The sequence below is a fragment of the Fukomys damarensis genome, unplaced genomic scaffold (assembly GCF_012274545.1).
Source record: "Fukomys damarensis isolate Sample0158 unplaced genomic scaffold, DMR_v1.0_HiC HiC_scaffold_38, whole genome shotgun sequence".
Classification (NCBI taxonomy): domain Eukaryota; kingdom Metazoa; phylum Chordata; class Mammalia; order Rodentia; family Bathyergidae; genus Fukomys; species Fukomys damarensis.
The window spans coordinates 17,952,567-17,974,647 of NW_022900950.1; the positions used below are offsets into that span (position 1 = coordinate 17,952,567).

At 33.6% G+C, this 22,081-nt stretch overlaps 1 protein-coding gene across 1 annotated transcript in view; it reads right to left on the reverse strand.

Annotated features, from left to right (window-relative positions):
- Positions 1 to 1,808: 1,808 nt before the first annotated feature.
- The window catches only part of Usp53 (ubiquitin specific peptidase 53), a 57,341-nt gene continuing 37,068 nt past the window's right edge, over positions 1,809 to 22,081 (reverse strand). Inside the window, exons 12-16 of the mRNA XM_010610815.3 lie at positions 21,688 to 21,834; positions 20,008 to 20,746; positions 18,885 to 18,961; positions 5,555 to 5,639; positions 1,809 to 3,694 (exon numbers count right to left, since the gene is read on the reverse strand). Coding sequence (XP_010609117.1) covers positions 2,698 to 3,694; positions 5,555 to 5,639; positions 18,885 to 18,961; positions 20,008 to 20,746; positions 21,688 to 21,834 — 2,045 coding nt within the window. The 3' untranslated portion in view covers positions 1,809 to 2,697. The remainder of the gene's footprint in view (positions 3,695 to 5,554; positions 5,640 to 18,884; positions 18,962 to 20,007; positions 20,747 to 21,687; positions 21,835 to 22,081) is intronic.

Consider the following 22,081-nt stretch of genomic DNA (forward strand, 5'->3'; position numbering starts at 1 on the left):
TTGAACTGTCTTATTAACAGTTGTGAGAAACAGTTTTGAGGGGTCTGTTCAAAGTTTTAGCATGTAAAGAGTTCCTAATACATATTCTCTAAACAGCATAGGGATACATTTGTAGAGAGACCACCATAATATTTACAGTGGGTGAGTGTACTTAATGTAGATCGTGCTTACCACAAAGTCAAACCAGGGCCATTGGGCCAGATCTGGCTGGCTACCTGTTCGAATAGGAAGACTGTTGACCTAAGAGGTTTCACATTGTAAAATGACTGGAAAATAAAAGGCTTTCATAACAAATGAAAACCATATGCAATTTAGATTCCAATGGCAATAAAGTTTTATTGGAAATTAGCCATGCTTATTCATTTACTTACTGTTGGCTGCTTTCAATAAAAGGGCAGAGCTGGTAGTGTTGCAAAGACATGTCCACAAAGCTTATATCATTTGCTATTTCATTCTCCATTGAAAGTTTGCCAATTCTGTAGGAGGGCTGTGCTTTTAGACTTTAGTGGAGTTTTAACTTAGAAGTACCCTGTGATAACATTTACCATCAGTGAAATTCTAAAAACCCTTGAACTTTAAAATGACTCACATTTCCCATTAAATACATCCATATGGGAGAGGGAAACATAGTTCATGAATACAAAGAAATGTCCAACCATATTAAAATTCAGAACCAAAACATATAATGTTAAACATTATAACAATTTTTGGTTTTCATTATTTAAAAAATTATTAGAAGCTTATAACATGAAAACATCTATAAAAATAAATAGGCATCCTAGAAGTAAAAATTTTACATATGAAATTAGTAAATATATATTGAATCTGTAGTAGGAGTGTTGAGTCAACAGAAAAAATGGTCATTTCTAGCACAGTACTAAAATACATGATTCAGGAGGCTTTAACTAGATAGTACATTAAGAAATTTGAAAAGATAATGATACTGCTATTGAGTACAGCAATCATATGTTTCAAATAATATAGTTCCAATTGAACACTTTGACAAAATAGAAATTAAAACAACCTACATAGAGAAGTTTTGGGAAGCTAGTTTTTTTTTTTCCTAGTAGTTTATAATGTTATAAAGGCAGCAATTAAAAATATTGATATTTCAAATACAATTTTACAACTACATTATTTACAAGACCTCCACTCTAAAAACTTAAAAAATAAGCTTTCTTAAATGTTAAAATTTAGTTTGATATTCAAGTTTTTCTATCTTAAGAGAATAGTAATAATCACCAACTCATAGTTAGAGGAGGCTAGCAGAGAGCTCTTTACAGAGGACAAAATTTGGCCAAGATTTGATAAACGGGTACAGTTAAACTTTTATAAGCAGTTATTTTCTTTTGCTTAAAGTATTCATTTTTAACGACTTAGATTTTAGAATGTTTGAATGCAATTTATGAAACTGGTCGAAATACTAATTTTACTAGTTTAATGATTCACAAAGTTATATTTATGAAGTCCATAAAGGAAGGTAAAGAAAATTTTAAATCTAAAATTCTCAATTCTCTGGAGCAGACATAAAATTTCTAAATTACAATTAGTTTATCAGCTTAGTACAAAATGAGAACTAATGAAATAAGGCAATTGAAGTAACCTATTTTCATTCATAAGTTCACCGTAATAATTAAAATTCCTTTTGTTTTTAAATATAGCCCTCTCCATGAAGGTAGTTGGAATAAAATTACTATTTGAGAAAAAGTGGGAAAGATGCCCAGATCAAACATTTCATTAAAATTCAAACCTCTATCTAAAGGCAGAAATTTATCCTGGAAACCTACAAGATTAAATAAATCGGTAAACTAATGAGCAAGTGAGAGTAGAGCAGAGGAAATTTTGGTAGTTAATAGTGACCATCCCAGTATGAGGGCCCAAGCTTAATTCCTAACACTGGTTATTAGGAGCCCAAAGTAAACCAAAATAAAAACCTTTCACATTTCATATAAAATTAGAAAAAAATGTAACAAGGTAAATAAATATACTAAAGCTTACATGGCTGAAGTAGTATTTATGAATATATAAAATAGTCAATGGCCTAATTTAACTAGATATTCTAAAGATAAAAGTTCTAAGAACAAAGTTAGTTCTACCTGACCCTGATGTTTTAATTTAAAAATTGTTATTAAGGCATTTTCCCCAAAATACTGTCAAATTTCATGGGTCACTTTTTTAAAGACACTTGAAGGGATCATATGTGGTAGACTATCACAGAAGTCAGAAACAAATGGGTGAAGCCTTCTTTTGGTCACCCATTACAAAGTGCTCTTCAAGAAGCAAATACTGCTTTGACTAGACAAACTATGTATCACCTGACATTTTTCAAATAGCCTAGTTTAAGAATTTACATACAGGAGTACTATGGGTCTACTAGCCACTTGATAGCCGGACAGTTTTTATTCAACTGTTACATATGGCAAATCTGTTTTTTCCATTTTTCAAGGCATGCCAAAACTGTTCAAAGGGAATTTTAAATCATCCACTGAATCGATCATCAAAAAGTAAAATGTGTGTACAGACAGACACACAGACACAGATACAGACACACAGACACCCACTCCCACACAGAAGTTAAAGTGATTAATGATTTTAAAAAAGTTATGGGGTTTAATTTTATGTATCTCTACATAAAATCAGTTTGGTCAATAGATACACTGTACTCTAATGGCATGGAAGGTAAGCTTGCTGATTTCATCATCTGTTACAGTGTATGCTAGGCTGATCTCCTCGTTCAGGAAGGCTGCTTGAACCAACGCTGTTATGTAACATAGGTCCAACCTGTCTTTCACTTTGAGATAGTGAACTATCATCGCAAAAGTCACTGCTCTCTGGAAAATAGAGCTTAGGCCTCTGATGGTATTTCAATCTGTATGTGTCAGTCATACAGTTATCCACTGAAAAATAGGTAGTTAGTGAAACTGGTTCGTTTGGGCTCACATAACTGGAGCCTAGTTCTGGTTGGCAAAGTGCTTCAACAACTGCATCTGAATTTGCCAGAAAGTTATTAGTTGAAGTTGAAGAGTTGGCTGGGTAGTTTTGTGTGATGCCAACAGGCTGTTTAACTTGATTTGTTTCTTTACATCTGTCATTCACATGTGTACTTGCTTCTAAACTTGGTTCCAAAGTTGTCCTTAAACTGTGTGTTGGAAGACCAGCAGATGTAGTTTTAATAAGTGCTTCTGGAAGTTTGACATCAGACATAGATTTATTCTGTTCTGACGGTGGCACACTGGTTATAGCATATTTCTTTGGTGGCAAAGGGGGTGGTTGATTCTGGCAAATAAAATTTGGCATCTGGCAACCCTCAGACCTGCAGGTTGACTGAATTATACGTTCCCTGGACAGAGAGTTCACAGAGTAAGATTGTTCCATCATATTTTGCTGTTGGGTGAGGGGAGTAGTTTCTGGTTTTAGCCCAACAGTTCTCAGGTGTGAAGGACACAATGAAGATGGTGAGATTATTTCATTACTGCTCACTCTCTTTGCAGATGCAGAACTGTCATCACTGTGAAAAGGCAAACTTGGTCTCTCAGAATTTTCTTTATTAAGCCACTCAGAAAATTTGTATCCATTTGGCTTTTCAAATTTCTGTTCATCTGATTGGTGGATTTGGTCACTTGCAGTGTGGTCCTTCAGTATTTGTAGATTGCATGAAGGAAATAACTTTCCATTAGTTTCATGGATATGTGGCCTGAAATATGAAAATAAAAACAAAGCTAAAACACCATATACAAATATGTGAAACTGGAGGAACACAGACATTTGTAGTGTGATTTTCCCAATATATATTTTATATTATTTTTCTACCACAGCAACAGAAATCATTAGCAATCATTAGCATTTTAAATTTTCTCCAAACTCAAACCTGTATACCAGAATACATGAATATTTAATATGAATATCAATAATTGACAAAATCATGTTTTTTCACCATTTTTCTTTTTTGTGTGGTGTTTCAGATAGAATACAGAACCTTGTGTATGCTAAGCAAGTTCTCTACCACTGAGGTATACCCTCAGTCCAAGTCATATTTCTAATCATTAGAAATATAAGTTTAAAGACTTATATTTGTAATAAAAATATAGCACAGAACTTAACAGAAATGTAGAAGAAAATAATTCAATGCTCTAAAACACTTTACCATCAACATTACAGAGTCTAAAGGCAGAGATATTACATTCTTCTATATAATTCTATAAAGCTAATATACTAATTTTAAATAATTTTATTAATCAAGGTTATATTAACTTATAAAATGAAGAAAAATGATACTATGTTGCAAATTATTGTATTTCTTGTATGATTGAACTATTTTTCTCCTATAAATTACATGAACTTGAATTAAAGCAGAATGTTTTGGCTAGACAAACATGGTTATACTAAAATCTCGGCCCCACTGCTTACATTATTTTATCTAAAGCTCAATTTTTTTTCTTTTACAAAATACAGTAGTCCCCCCGCCCCCCTTACCCATGGTATTAGTTATGTATGGTCCACTGCAGTCTGAAAATGTTAAGTGGGATATTTTTGTGTGTGTATATGTGGTACTGGGAAATAAATCTAGAGCCTGCACATTGTGTTACATACCTACCCACCCACTCGTTTTCAGTTTTTCAGACAGGATCTAAGTTGTTAAGTTGCTCAGGCTGGGCTTGAATCTGTGATCTTTCTGCCTTAGCCTGTCAAAGTGCTGTGAATATAGGCTTGCCTGGCCATTAAATAGAAAATTCCTAAGATAAACAATTCATGAATTTTTAATTGTATACCACTATTCTAAGTATGATAAAATCTTATGCTGTCCTTCCCGGGGCATAAATCATCCTTTTGTCTCCCTTTGTCCACCTTATCTACATTGTTTCCAATATCTATCCATTAGTCTTTTGGTTATCAGAACCACTATTACTGTATTGATATATCACAGTGTTTGTCTTCATGAAAACTATTTTACGTAAGAGTTCCCTTAAAGCAAAAGCATAGCAATGCTGGCAATTCAGATGTGCCTGAGAAGTAGTGAGATGCTTCAAGCGAAAGGATAAACCTTCTAGATGCAAGAAATTGGGGGTTGGGGGAAGGTAACAGGGATTGCTAAGATCTACAATTGAAAACAAATCCATGGAATTGTCAAGAAGGACAAAGAAATTTGTGGTATTCTTGGTGTTACTCCTTAAACTGCAAAAGTTACAGCCACAGGGCAGAAGTGCTTAGTTCAGATGTCAAAGGCATTAAACTCATGTAGGTTAATGTATGGAGAGCTTGGTACTACTGCCATTGGTTTCAGGCATCTACCAGGTTTCTTAGAATGTATTCTCTCCCTAGTTGTACCACCTATCTACCTCATAAGAAAGCCACGAGTATTAGAACAATCAGGTCCAGTACCAGTAGGTACTTGGGGCTCACATTCTATGAATGATTCCCAATAAATAGATATCAAAATACTGTTGACCTACTGCTTGTAGAGTAGTGATATATATTTATGTTCTCCAGATAAAGAGTTCCTATAATATGTGCATTTAGGAAAAATGATTTAAATTATTCAAATATCTATGATTACCTTTTTATCTGAGGATATTTTGCATGCAGATGTGACTCTGGGTGGAGCTCATGTGATTTATAGCCTGCTTCCAAGTCCTTAAATTCTTTTCCAGAGCCAGGGATTGGGGATGGAGAAGAGAGAAGAGGGAAAACAAAATTACTGAAATGATCATATGATTATATCCCTTATATTTACATAAAGTTTTCCATTAACATATAACTCACCCAATTAAAAAACAAAAAATGAATTCTTCAAGATTTAACTGAAAATAGCATCAGTTTTTTGAACCTAACTCTTTGTGCAAGACTGATGGTTCTCCTCTGGAAGACATTGGCATAGGAAAAGACTTTATGAACAAATCCTCAGTAGCACGGGAACTAGCACAAAGAATCAACATCTAGGATCTCATCTTATTAAAAAGCTTCTGTACTTCAAAAGAAACCATCAGCAGAACTAAGAGACAATCTACAATGTGGGAAAAAATTTTCACCAGTTGTTCCTCAAAGGAATATTATCAAGAATATATAAAGAACTCAAAGCAATCAGCGCCCCCAAATACAAAGACCCAATTCAAAAATGGGCATCCAAAATGAACAGACATTTCTCAAAGAAGTGAAAGCAGCAAGTAAATATATGAAAAAATGTTCCACATCACTAGTCATTCGAGAGATGCAGATGAAAACAACACTGAGATTCCACCTCACCCCACAAAGAATGACTGCTATCAAGAAATCACACAATAACAAATGTTGGTGGGGTTGTGGGGAGAAAGGAATCCTTCTCCATTGTTGGTGGGAGTGCAGACTGGTGCAACCACTATGGAAATCAATATGCAGGTACCTCAAAGAGCTTGGACTGGAGGTTCCATTTGACCCAGCCATCCCTCTGCTGGGTATCTTTCCAAAAGAACTAAAAGAATCATATCACAGAGAAGTATGCACACCCATGTTTATAGCGGCACAGTTTGTAATAGCTAAATCTTGGAAACAGCCCATTTGCCCATCCGTTGGAAACTGGATAAAGAAGTTGTGGTTTTTACATAAAATGGAATATTACTCAGCCATAAAGAATGAGAAAATAGATTCATTCATAGGAAAATGGATATATATTGAAGATATACTCCTAAGTGAAATAAATAAGTCACACGTGTGTAAATACCGAATAGTTTCTCTGGTGTGAATAATCTGCAGTAATACAGAAGATCCTAGTTAGATTTCTGACATTGAGAAATGGGAAGAAAGGAGCTAAAGGTGTAGGGAAAGTGGGATGGGTAGGGGAAGGGTAATAAGGGAAAAGAAAAAAAAATGTGAGATAATGAAAAGATGGAAATAAAGTGTTTGTAGATGGGGAGGGGAGGAGGGGGTGAAGGGAGGGCACAGACCAGGGGGAAAAAACGAGAATCAAGACTTGTCATGTAGAGGTACAAGATCCCAACAATGAATGTAACTTTACTGTATCCCTAAAATGTACCAAAAAACTCAATTAAAGCTGAAAAAAAAAACTCTGATGGTTCTCAATTTATCTCACTCGAGTCTGTCAGAACAGTGCTACCCCTATTGGGTCACACAAAACTAAGTAAACACTTCCCCATAGTCAGGGGGAATCTATCTAACTAAAAAGAGTCAGACAGATTCTTTAATGAGAGTGTTATGATAGAAAAATCCTGCATTTGAAAATAGATTGCTTGGGTTAAGTATAGATGGTTAAGTATGGATTTACTTACAGGCCAGTAACTTTTAAGCAAGGCCTTAACCATTCCCAATCTTCCCTCATTTATGTAATGGGGTAATCCATTTTGCTTACCTCACAGCAATGTGGGGAACATCAATTAAATTAAAATATGTGAGCATTTAATGACAGTGTGGAAAAATAACATTATTTAGCTACCACTTATTACTGCTTACTTAAATTGTAAATAGGCTATTTTACTATTCACATTAACCATATAAAGAAATTATCATAATCTTCATTTTACAGATGAGGAATGAGAGACTTAGAAAGGTTTAGAAGTTATTCAAGGTTATATAATTAGAAAATGCAGAACTAGTCCTGTAAAATTCAAAGATCAGTGCTCTTTTGCTTTTATTTGTACATGTTTAAAGTACGTGATGTTTAATCTTAGGGAATAGGTACATGTACTGAACATATCTTGATTTTTTTTAATTTCCTTTTCTAATCCCACCCACCTTCCTCCCTCTATCCCCAGATCTTTCTCCATTTTCATTATTATTATTAGTTCATGTTTCAAACGTACACGGTTACATTCATTGAGAGTAGTAGGTACATATATATGATGCATCTTACACCTTTTTATGTTCTCTTTTCTTTCTCCCTCTCCTGCCTTGACACTGTTCTCTTCCCATCTGCAAAAGGTCAATCTTTTTCTTATCAGTTTATTTTGTTCTTTATTTGTACTTTGAATTAATTAAATGTCTTACACTTTTCCTTCTTTATAGCTGAAAAATATTCAATTATATATAAACACTTTCTTTATCCATTTGTCTTTTAAAGGAAATGCAGGCTGCTTCCAGGATTTAGCTATTATAAATTGTGCTGCTATAAACACTGGTGTACATATATCTCTAGCTTTAGCTCTTTTAGGGAGAAATAGCTGGAAGTAAAATAGCTGGGTCAAATGGAATTTCTAGTTTTAGTATTTTGAGAAGTCTTCATATGGATTTCCATAATAGTTTTACTAGTTTACATTCCAATTAACAATGTAGAAGAGTTACTTTTTCACCACAGCCATGTCAAAGTTTCTTATTATTTGATTTTCTGAAGATTGTCCTTTTTTATTTTTTGGTGTAAAATGAAATCTAAATATTTTAAATTTGCATTTCTCTAATGATCAGAAATAGTAAACAGTTTTTTCATGTTTATCAGCCATTTTTAATTCTCTTTTGAGATGTGTCTGTTCATTTCACTTGCCTATTTCTTGATTGGGTCTTTTATTTTGGGAGGTGTCTAATTTTTTTTTTTAGTTCTTTTGCATATTTTAGCTATTAATTCTTTATTTGAGGAATAGCTGGCAATGATTTTTCTTTCATTCTATGGCTTGTCCCTTCACTATGTTGGTTGTTTTCTTTGCTGTGTAAAAGCTTTTTAATTTGATGTAATCCCTTGTTGATTGTTATTTATCATGCAAATTGAGTTCCATTCAGAAAGTCCTTACCTACCTCAATGTCTTCAAGAGTTTTACCTATTTTTATCTTTCAGTAGGTTCAATATTTTTAATAGATCTTTGATCCATTTTAATTTTAATTTATGTAGTAGGAGACATAGGTCCAGCTTCAACCTTCTGTATAGCCAGTTTTCCCAGCACAACTGGCCAGCTATCTTTCCTCCAGCAAATTTTTTTGTGACTCCTTTATCAAAGATGTAATAGCCATGGGCTGGAGATTTAGCTCAGCGGTTCGGTGGCCTGCCTTGCAAGCGCAAGGACCCAAGTTCAATCCCTAGTACCCGCCCCCCCCAAAAAAGATGTAATAGCCAAATATGTATGGGATTGTTTCTGCATCCTCTGTTTATTCCATTGATTCATGTCTGTTTTTGTGCAAATACTGTGCTGTTTTTGTTACTGTAGCTTTGTAGTATAACTTGAAGTCAGGTATTGTGAGGACTCCTGCTCTGCTCTTGTTGCCAAGAACTGCTTTTGCTATTCAGGGTCTCTTCTAGTTCCATAGGAATTTTAGGGTTTTCCTCTAGTTCAGTGAGGAACACTGTAGATGTTCTGATTGAAACTGAAACAAATCTATACACCAATTTTGTAAGAACAGATATTTTGATATTGGTTCTATTAGGGATAGGTGATAGCTTTCTACTTTCTGATGTCCTCTGGGATCTCCTTTTTCAAAGTACCATAGTTTTCTTTGTAGGGGGTCTTCATTTCCTTGGTTAATTCTTAGGTATTTAATTTTTTTATGCTATTGTGAATAGCAGCATTTCCTAATTTCTTTCTCAGTGAATTCACTATTGGTGTACAGGAACACTAATGATTTTTGTCTGTTGATTTTGTAACCTGATACATTGTTGAATTTGCTTATTCTAGGAGTTTTATTTTTATTTATTTGGTCTTGTAAGTGGAGAATCATGCCATCTGCAAATAATGATAATCTAACATATATATCCTTTTTATTTTTTTTCTCTTACCTGGTTATTCTGGCTAACATTTTGAGAACTGTGTTGAACAGAAATGATAACAATATGCACTTTTGCCCTGTTCCTGATTTCAGAAGGAAAGCTTTCAGTTTCTCTCCTTTCAATATGTTTGTAGGTTGGTCATAAATGGCTTTTATCAGACTCAGGTAAGTTCTATATCTATTGGGTCTTTATCAGGAACAGGTGAACTCTGTCAAATGCTTTTTCTGCATCTATTGGTATAACCATGTAGTTTTTAATCCTTACTTTTGTTTATGTGGTATATTACATTTATTGATCTTCATACGTTGAAACATTCTTGCAAACCCCAAGATAAAACCTACATGGTCAGAATGTATGATCCTTTTGATGATTTGTTGCATTGTTCACCAGTACCTTGTTAAGGATTTTTTGGATTATTAGGATATTAAGGATTTTTTTATTAAGGATTATGTTCATTAAGGAGACTGGTCTGTAGTTTTCATTTTTAGTTGTATCTACCTCTGGTTTTGGGATGAGAGTGATACTAGCTTCCAGAAATGAGTTTGGAAGCACTCCATCCCTTTCAATTTCATTCAAGAGTTTGAGGAAGACTAGTATTTTAATGTCATTAAAGGTCTTGAGGAATTTAGCAGTGAATCCATTAGGTCCTAGGCTTTTCTTAATTGGTATGCTTATTATTACTGCTTTAATTTCAATGCTTCTTATTGGATTTTTCAGAACTTTTTTTGTCTCCTTGATTTAGTTCTGGTAATTTGTAAGAGTTTGCTCATTTCTTCAAGATTTTCCAACTTGTTGGCATACAACATTTCATAGTAGCTATTATCTTCTAAGTTTCAATGGTATTCATTATGATTTTGCCTTTACTTCCAATTGCATTAATGTGAGCCATTTCTCTTGCTAGGTTTGGTTTATGTTTCTCCTCTTTTCCCTTGAACTAAAAAACTAAACTCAAGTCTCAAGAGTTCTCCCCTCCACTTAGCAGGTAGAATCTGACACTGTCCCTGGGTTTGGCTTAGGGCCTTTTCCCCTTCTGGGGTGTAATGGCAGTCATTGGTGATGTTTGTTTGTAGCCAGGGGTTTATGGTAGTTGATGAATGCCTGTGATTCACTGGGAGTCCACAGGATGGGCAGGCTTGTTTAAAGCTGGGGTCCCTGTAGTGGGCGGGTGCGGTTGTTCCCCGGGAGAAGTCTGTGAGAGTCAGCGGGTGCATGGGCGTATTTATTAGCAAATGGGTGTTCAGAGTCCACAGGAGTCCAGAAGCAGGGTGCCCATCTACTCAGTTCACAGAGTTTGTTTGCTGGATCTTCCTCTCTGCTCAGAGGGGGGCAACTTTCCTTGCCTACAGATGAGCACTGGTGAGGATGCCTCTGGACTGCAGCATTCTCCAGCATTTGGAGGAGAGGTGATGGGAAGAAAGGTCAGTATATGAAGAGTCTGTCCCAGAATGAGGCCTCTGCACAGTTCTTTGTCCTCTCAGACTATTTGGGTGCTCCTGGAAGGGGTGGTCAGTCCAGATATTGGGTTTCATGTACATCTGTCAGCTTTCTGACTTGTCTCAGGGTGCCAGCCTTCTTCCCCTACAAAGTACCTATAGCTTCAGTGTATCCTCTGGGAGCCCCTCTGACACAGTTCCTCCTCAAATCTGCCATGGTGCTCACTGGGAAGCCATATTGCCTCCTTTTAGCTGGTACTTAACTCATCCCCCATTCTGACATATAATAGGCACCAAATAGTTTTTGAATTTAGTTTTAATAGTCTTACAAAAATTATACTAATTTATGATCCAACTCTTGTTATTTCCAAGTTTAGTACATTATAAGATTTCAGATTCAAGTTAATCATTCCACCACTTTTTCACACTATGGCTAGCTAGGTTTAGGGCCCACATAAAAGATAGTGTATCTATTATTACCTTCTAAAAATGATTGATAGTTTTAATTGGAGAGCTTTAAACAATATTAATGTTCAGAGTAAAATATTACCTTCATCTTGATATGTCTATACAAAGTTTTACTTTAAAATAGCTCTAATAAAAATCATTATCACCCACTAATTGTAATATTTTTAAATAAATTCATTAAGGTACTGATGTAAAAAAGGAAACTAAGATGTTTGGAGTTTCATAATTATCCTAAGAACACATAGTTTTGGATATTCCCTTGTGGGAAAGAAATGTTTTGTATCTAAGAACCTAAAAATCTACAGGGAATTTTTTCTTTTGCTAAGCCAAATGGACCTGAGGTTGCGTTGCATGCAGCACACTGATTAGAAAAAGCACAGGCACCAAGGTATAAACAAAGACATAAAAGTAAATGTGGAGCTTATTTCCTTTCAATCTCTTGCTTTTAATGTACTGTACAGCAAATTTATGAATGGAAGACTATAAATAAATAAGAAAATGAAAACTAAGGTTTTTAAAGCAGTGTCTTATTGTTTTAAATGGTAAGAGAATTTTATCTTAGATACTCTTTTAATCCCTAAATTGAAATTCTGGGTATGCTAAAAACTCAACTTAAACTGGTTAACTCAAACTTAAACTGGAATCTATAGTTTATTAAAATATGTATAATTTTATGAAAAAATCATTATTTGATTATCATCAGGCTGTGTTTTGGAAAGAATTACAAAAAGGTAAGGAATTTTTCAAAGGTAGATTATTAAATTTAAAAATTTACAAAAAGTAAATTACTAGATTAAGTTTGGAAGGAATTCGCAAAAAGAAAGGTAAGAATTTAATTATATTGGTTTAACATTCTACATTATATTAAAAAATCATATTAGCCCTTTGTATCTAATAAATATACACAACTATAATTTGTTAACATATAATAAAATTTTTAAAAGCGAAAGAAAAAATTAATTCTAAAAAAAAATTTCTTTATTTTTCTTAAAGTATTAACACAATGGACAGCAGGAGGCAGCAGATGTTTTATAGACATGCTTGAAATTTTAATATTACCATGGCAGGAATTTGACCAAGTGGTTTGATGGCAGAATTCCAATTTAAAAATAGATGTGTTATTTTTCTCTGCTGCTGACACAGACATCCATGTGTTTTCATGGGGAATTTTGGCTCCAGGTTCTTTGCAAATCTAAGCCCAATTTTAACAGTTGACACAGAAGAAACCTCAATGTCATGACAAAAAAATTTTAATAATTTTGAAGTCGTGTAAAAAAAATTCTATAGTAAAATTTCAAGAAATCAAAGTATATACTTTATCTGAAAATTTGACCCTAAGTTTAAAACAGACTCATAAAACAATAAAACCCAACTGCAGTCTAGACAATGCAATCTTCACTGTTACATAAGATTTTGCAATGTATGGTAATTACAATTTTAATTACATAATTAAAAAATCCTAAGCATTAAAGACTAATAATTTAGTCACTGAGTCAATTTACAAAATTATGCACTTTAATAAAATTTGATGCTAAAGAAAAATGAACTTTTAACTGGTTAAAATCAGTATTTCTGGCTAAATTTACCATATAACAAAAAGAAGATAGATAATTTAATGTGTAATAATCTATCTGAACCTACAATTTTGAATTTTACAAAATAAAATGCAGGAATCAATAACTTTTTTTCACTGGGATTATAATTTAAAGGAGAAGCAAATATTGCTATCTTGCTACAAATTAAATTTCAATATTGCAAGTTTATAGTTAAAAAAAGTACAAAGCCATCTGCTGGCACTGGGTCACAGTGACAGAGAAGAAATTATGCATTAACAACTACCTTTCAATAGTTTATGAAACTCTTACAGAAACAAATTTAACATGCACCAAAACAAAAGCAATTGATAAAGTACCTCTTCCTAATGTATTTATTTTAAATGAAAGTAATCTGTAGTTTGCAAAAAACATTTTAGAGAAAATTATCAAATGTAAGCACATAGGTAAACTCTTCTAAAATCTGTTAATTTTAGAATTTAACAACATAAAGATAGTATATTTCATTTAAGAAAGTAGAAGATATAGAATCTTTTAATAAGAAATAAGAGAACTGACAGACTTTTTTTTCCCCACTGCTTTTATTTTTATTTGTAATTTACAAGATGATTTAATCCTGATTTTTAGGGTCAAGTGTGATTAGGCCAACTACTGCAGACATTACAAGAAAGTGGCAAAGACCTCATAGTTCCTTTGTGATTTGTTATTCGTGACCTGTAAATATCCTGACTCATATTTTGTCTCAGTAGATAATCTTACCTCATAGTGAAAAACAGTCCACTAGGTATGAACTACTTCAACTGAAGCAACTAATACAAATAACTAAGCAAAACCTGCCAATGCTTTAACTGAAAGCCTGTCTCTCTATGTTCTTCATTTCTTTCCAATACTACTTCAAGGACCCTAAACCATCAATTATTGCTCTGTTCCGCTCTTCACATCTTTCTCTTTTGTGCTTCATCAGTTATTTGCCTTCTGTAATATAAATGTCCAAGACACTCCATTTAAGAAAAAATAAAAAATAAAACCAAAACTGAGCACTTCGTTTTATTTTTGCTTTAGACACTGCCTCTTTGTTAAATTCAGAATCATGATTTCAACAAAATTCACTTTTTCCTTTGAATTCTACTGTAATCTTTTCCCCCAATTTTGTCTGTAAATAATTGTGCAGAATTGTATAAAGAATACCTAAATGTCCTTTATCCGGAAGCACCTAATATTCACATTTTAGTTTTCTTTTTCCTGAACCATTTAGAAGTTATAACATGCCAAATTCTGCACTTCTAATTCTACCTTCTTTCTACTTCTAATATTCTTTCAACACTGCTTTTAGTCTATCACTAGTGAGTGTTCAGTCAAACCGGCACTTTTTAATCCTTATTCTCCTTCACGGGTGGCCATGCTTCTGCTTACACTCTCCATTTCTAATTTTCCTGGGTGACTTCCTCTCTGGTATTCTTCCATGTCTTTCTGCAGTTGCTCCTTCTCTCTAGCTCTGACTTACTTTTTTTTTTTTCCTCAGTAAAGCCCATTTTCCCTACTTCATCTATGTTTTTTCCCTGTAATCTCAAGTTTTCCTGAGTTGTCTTGTCCCAGATATGGTGATGGTTACAGAATAAACATTTTTTCCTGACCCCGACATTTATGTTCTCAACTGCTTAATAACATTTATTTACTTAAATGGTGAAATCAACAAATCCTAAGATAAACATAGCATCCTTCTACCTCGTAAACCTGTCAATTCTCCCTATGTTCCCCATTTTGCTAAGTGGTGTACCAAGTTGTACAAGCCCCAAATACAGCTATCACAGCCCCACCCCCCATTCTGTTCGTCTTTCATAAAAGGCAACTTATTCTCCTGCTCATATGTGCTTGTCACCTCTCAAATAATCTTTTTGGGCATTGGGACTGCCTCAGTTCATGCCCTCACTTTTTCTTTCTTAGGCTATGGTAATTGTCATATAATTTTTCTTCCATTGCTCAGACTTCACCCTCTACACTGCTATCAGAGAGTCTTCTAAGATACAAATTGCAATATGCCACTCTTCCTGCCCTTTTGTAGCTCTCCACTTCCTGTAGGATTGAATCTTACCCCTCTTGCATTCATTACTGCATGATTTCTGTTTGCACTCCAGCCTTGCATATGCTAAACCACTTGTTATACAAATATGTCACACTTTCTTCTCATCACATGCTTCTGAATGTATCACCAGTCATACCCTTTTCTCTATCTTCTTATGAATTTAAGGCATTTGACATCCCTTCACTAGAAATTCATTTTAAAAGAGGCACTAAAACATTGCAAATGGCACTGTGGCACTTTCAGCAATATTCCCAAATAATACCTCTACACAGTGTAGGGATAATTTTTGCAGCAGAACCCAAAAAGCTACAAGCAGGAAAGCCTATATAATATCTCTCTATGTTAATGAAAACAACAAAACAATCACAATGACATTAGTATGGATTTTGGGTCTTTACCATCAATACTTGTACAGATTAATATTAAAAACCAACTTAAATGTCAAGCAAAATATGAAAAAAAATTCTATGGCTCCTTAAGTTTTAAAATTTTCCAGCCTCTGATAGAAAATCACTTTATAGGCCAGTAATGTTAGTGTGCTATAGTTTGTAAATAAAAAAATGGAGAGAACCAAGAAAATCATATACGATGACAAAGAATTAATTTTTTTCATATGGAAGAAAAAATTAAAAAAAAAAACAAAGGGCAAAACTTTAGCTTGGGGAAAAAGTCCTGTATCATTTTTCAAATATTCTCAGTTCTGCTTCAGGGGAAGGAAACATATACAGATATATCACATATTGCTTCACTGACAAAGGCTCTCAAATCAAAAAGAGCACAGAGAACTATGGTAGCTTTGAAGTTTATTAAGACATAACTTTTAAACAGTGCAATTTATGTAACTAAATAAAAAGTGGCCACAGAAACTACTTCAAAGTATTTCAAAACAATTACAAAATAAGTGTTGGGAAAGATATGAGGAAATTGGAACCCTTGTGTATTGCTGGTGGTAATTCAACATGGTGGTGCTGAGACTGTGTTAATCATTGTAGTGGTGCCTTAAGACATTAATTATAGAAATACTACTGGATCCAATTCTGCTTGTGGGCACTCAAAAAACTTAAACAGGTTATTGCTGGGCATGGTGGCACACACCTGTAATCCCAGCACTCAGAAGGCTGAGGCAGGAGGATCACTGTGAGTTCTATGTAGCCTGGGCTACATAGTGAGTTCCAGGTCAGAGTCAACTATATAGTGAGACCCTGTCTCAAAAAAACAAAACACAACACTTAAACAGGGTATTTGCAAACCGATGGTAACAGCAGCACTACTCGCAAGAGCCAAAACAACTCAAATGTCTATCAGCAGATAAACAGTAAACAAAATGGAGTATATCATACAATAGATTATTATTGAGCCTTAAAAGGAATTGAAGTTCTGATATATATTACAAACAGTCAGTATGCTGAATGTAATAGAAGCCAGATACAAAAAGGACAAATACCATATTACTCTTAACTATATGAGGCATCTAGAGTAGACAAATTCAGGGACAGAAAGAATGGTGGTTGCCAGGGTGTGGGGGAAGGGAATAATGCAAATGAGTTGTTAATGGGAAGAGAGTGTCAGTGTGAGAACATAAAGCGTGAGAGGTGGATAGTGGTGACAGGCACACAACAATGTAAAAGTACTGAATGTCACTGAACTATACCCTTAAAAATAATCAGAATGGTAAATTTTGTTATGTATATTTTACCTCAATAAAATACATTTTAAATTGGTGCTTAATATACATACTCTTTCATATTCATTGGGAAAACCACTGCAGAACTCTTAGAGCAATGCACTCTTGATCACTAAAAGCTCAATGACCTTGTGTTTTTATAACTATCAGGAAACAAGCATCATTTACTTAACTTGCCGTTATTGTTCTAACTCACTGACTTTTGCTGTGATTTCTAGCCAACCCTTTACTGTTTCCTGTAATATTTGGTTTCTGACTTTTATCAGATTTTTAAAACAGGCAAGACATTTTAATATGGGAAAGGAAAGTTATTTCCTTAAGTGTTTCCTTCTGATATTATACATTTGATGAAAACAAAGTAATTGGACAATTAATCATACTAATCATGTCTGTAACTTGAAAAATAATCTCTCTAGAAACTTTAAGAATGATAAAGACTAAGAACTTTAAAGTTTGTTATTCATGGCTGTTTTTTCCCATGAAAATTATATACTTTTCCCTCTGAATTTTAAAATTTGAAAACACTGTCCTTGATTATATCAATAACCCTCTTGCTATCGTCTTCCTCTCCCGCAGATTCCTCAAGTATATCTTACCAATAATAATCCTGTATCCTATATACACTCAAACTTATTCTTTCCTTACAAGCTGCTGTGTATTGCTAGGAAATCACCTTACATACCAACCACATGATCATATATTTATTATTTCTCAAATGAATTTTTCCAGAATGTTTCACACCAATCTTTTTTAACTGTATTCTTAACCCCTGTGGCAACCATTAGAGCTGTACCTATCCTGCTATTCACCTACAAGACTGTACTTTTCTACCCTTCTTGAAATTAGGCCTGGTTAAAAGACATGCCTGGGCCAGTAGGTTGTAAGTACAAGTGCAGTGTATCATTTCTGGTTTGAAGTGTTCAGAGTTTACAAATGATTGTTTTGTATCCTCCTTGAAGCCCATCATTATTCTAGGGGTCTGTGATGCTAGAAGGTACTCCATGCTGACCTCCACTAGACATGCATCATAAGCAAGAAACAAACTTGGAACAAGACAGAGATATACCTGAAGTTACTGTTACTGCATGTTTTGGAATCTAGACCACCTTAGGCCAGTCCCCCTTTGCTTACTGCCTGAAGTAGGAATTCTCATTCATGAAAACCCTTCAAGGACAAACTCTACTACTTTTTTCCTTCTTTCCTTGTTGCTTCTAAACAAAAAGACTATTCTTATCTTCTTTCTTCTTTTTTTTTTTTTTCATACTGGGGCTCAAACTCAGGACCTTGCACTTGCCAGGGAGGCGTGGCACAAGTTAGCTACTCCCTTTTTCTTCTTTATTCTTATCTCAGGGGAAAATGTGTAACTATCTCACATGTCTGTTATTTAAAAAATGGAGAGGGGAGATAAAGTAAAACAGACCAATTGTGCAAACGTAGAAAAATGCCACCTCTCAAGTAAAAATAAAGTGTTAAGAAGCTGCCAAAGATAGATACCCCTGCCTATTTGAGTCCCAAGACCCAAGACTGTTGTCAAGATATGTACCAAAAGCAACATATTGAAAGGTCTCTCCTACAAAAACAAAATGCAAGCTGCTTGCTACTGGAGTGCAGGGGATTCAAAGATTTCATTATCTGAGTAGAAAAAGCAAGCATTCTAATTAACACTGTAACATTAAAGAATATCTAAAAAGTACATCTAAGCAGGCTATAAACTTCAAAAGCATATTTAATTAATCAAATAAGATGCCAAAAATACAGCATGAATAGAAAGTATACACATATAACAGTTTGATTTCTTCCCTTTTATACTTTATTACAATATGATACATACATTGCTTTAAAATAATTAATTTTTTGATATTTAAAGTTATTTAAAAATAATTTTGTAGCTATATAGTCTTTTAGGTACATCAAAACAAGAAACAATAAATTACTACAATTTATTCTTTACTGCAAATATTACAGTATAGTTAAATAAAACTTTTACCTTCCAAGTGCTTTTTGTTCTGATGGGAGGTATAGTCCACAGGTTCTACATTTATGCTGGTTGTCTTAATTTGGTCACTAGAAAAATAGAACAACACACAAAACACATCAATTATTATGGATGATTTTGCTCTAAGAAAAAGAAAAGAAAAACTTTTTAAAAATTATATGTCACAAAATATCTTATAGGCTTAATGTACCTTATTTAATTTACAGCTCACAGCATTTAAAAGTAAGTTATGATTCTCTGTTACAATAGAAGATTAGGCCATGAAAATCAAATTAATTTACCCAATAATTAAAATGCAAGTCCATTTGGTTACAATGTCCTGTCCTGGCTATGCCATGAAAATCAAATTAATTCACCCAATAATTAAAATGCAAGTCCATTTGGTTACAATGTCCTGTCCTGGCTATTACTGCTGGCTGCTTCTTCCCAAAAAGTGTCGTAAAATCAAAAAATGTCTTTAACTTTTTACAGAAACAATAACTTTATTAAAACATGACTAATTTTTGTAAATGTAGCATTTTACTTATGAATGTGGTCAGGCACGAGCTAATGTATTTTAAAAGGATTACAAGTACAAAAAGTGGTAAGCAAGGAGCCATCAACCTAGAAGCATGTTTTAGAAGTTACAAAAAGAAGTCCAAATACACATTAGAATTTACATATTCCAAATTAATTGAATACAAATTTAGTTATTTGGCTAAATTTCTTTAAATATTTGCTAAAGGGAAAATATCTCTTCCAGGGAACTGCACTGTAACAATGGAAAACAGCCTCAGTTCAGGGTTAAAATATTAGCAATGAGATAATGAGGTTCATACAGATTAAAGAATTAATCAGCTTACTGAGTTGAAGCCAATTTAAGCCTATACTTTAAAAAGCTGTAGAACAAATGAATAATTATCAGTGATAGAAACAATGGTCATGCATTTACTTTCCAAATTTCCTAAAAATAAATAGATGTTATTTTTGGAGTCAGGAAGTAACTAAAAACTGATAGTCTATGTTTCTTTAATAATCTTTCCTTTATACTTAGTTGACCCCAAACTTTGAAAATTCAAATAATTCACAAGAGAGGAATGTGAGGGAAAAATCATTCTTTCAATTTGTGTATTACCTGAAAGATACCTGTTCTTTAGCACCACAGACATCCATTACTGTACCAATTCCATCAATAACTGGTGAGTCCAAACTGGCAGATTCATTACTGATGTGATCACTGCTTTCATATCCAGACTCAGTTCTTTGCATCTGCCAGTTTTCACCATGAACTTTACTCTCTATGATGCCTTTATTTTTCTCTGTTCCTTTTCCATTTGATTCAAGGGAACTTCTGCATCCTATTTCCTGTTTCATTTCATCTTCATATATGGTCATTAAACCTTTCTGCCTTGGATTCTCTTTTGGCCAGTTATTAAAACTCTGATCTTTCCTACTTTTAGGTTTGTTACCACCATTTGACTTATGTCTTGGACTATGTTGTCTTTTTTCACTTTCACTAAAAACACTGTCGACATTTAATGTCTCTCTCATAGGTTTCCAACCTCGGTTCCGGCTTTTACTACTGCTGTTGCAGCCACTTCCTTTATCCCTAGAATCTTGGCTGCTGTCTGTGTCGTATCCAGTGCCAATGTCATTCTTAACTTTGCCTGTTATTTTCTCTCCTGGATCAAGAATCTGAGATTTGCCCAAAGTTGTTATTTGTCCAGAAGCTCGACTCTGATGGGAAATTCGATCATGTTTATAGGGTCCTCTTCCTTGACTGTGATATAGATGTGGATTTTCACATTGTCTAAAGCTATTTAGGGCAGGAGGTGATCCAGACTTGAACTGCGGGATGTTTTCATCAACTAAATCTAAATAACAACAATAATGAGGATGATGATTAAAGACACAAATGAATTATCCTCTATTACTCTAAGGCAATGTAATAATCACAAGGTAAATAATTTCAGAAGCCAGCCATCACAGGTAAATAACAAAAATCAAATTATATCCTACTGCTTTGAGAAAAAAATGCTTTACCAGTTTCTAATTATACTTACTAAGTGGCACTATAGAAGAAATGTACTTTTGGAAAAAAAAAAAGGGTAGATCATAAGATGAGACTCTAAGGTAGACCATAAAATAAAACTAATTTTTTAAACTAAACATTCTTAGTCATAATTAACAATTATCATAAAATATTTTCCATCTCTTCAATTGGTAAGTATTTAAAAGTTTATAGAACCAATCACTGCTGAGTGAAGAGATATGCAATCATCATTTGTGGGAGGGTAGACTGGTTTAATCTTTTAGGAGACAACTAAGTCCTATCTGTCAAAACCAGAAATATAGGTTCTCTGACCCAGCAACTCCTCTGAAAGAATTTTATCCTTTGGCTATTCACAAAAATATACAAAAGCATAGGTGAAAGGATGCCACCCACTAATCAATATTTAAAGTCTATCAGTGTCAATTAAATTATGTTGTGTCCATAATAAGATTTTACAACTTTCTCATTATGTGAATGCAACATGTAAGTGAACAGTATTTAGAAAGAAAAATAAAGTTAAAACATCAAAATAAAAACACTACTATCCAGTTAGAATTAAATAAAAGCAAGGAAAAGTTTACACTTTAAGATTTGGTGTAGGTACAGTAAAGAAATCTGAAAAACATAAAATATACTAAGTATATAATATATAAAATATAAGTAAATATACAGACACTGTATTAAAGTATACTGGAGTTATAAAAGTCATTTTAAAATAAGATTTCTAGCATTCCCTTTAAAATGAATACTATAAGCTCTTACCTTTATTTCGGCCTGCATCTTTCCTTTGTCCCTTTTCTAAATCTCTCCTTTGTGAAGAAAGTAAGTTTTTCTGTTCAATGGCTTTCAGAGCACATTCTCGGGAAATGTCTTTCATCTTTTCCCTTTGATCATTGTGGCTTAATTTAACTGTAAAAGAAATCATTCTTAAAATGATATAGATCAGTTTTCAAATTGTTCAATAAAGTAAAAATTGAACTAAAATGTTGCTTCTATTTTTTAAGTATATAATGAATTCATCTTTACGCTTAACTAAAAATTGACTTTCCCTGACATAGGAGATATATGCTATCTTTTAAAAAATTTAAAAATCTTGTATAGTCCCTAAAGCAAGTGTAGAGAAGAAAAGAAAAGAAAAAAAAAAAAAAAAAAAAAA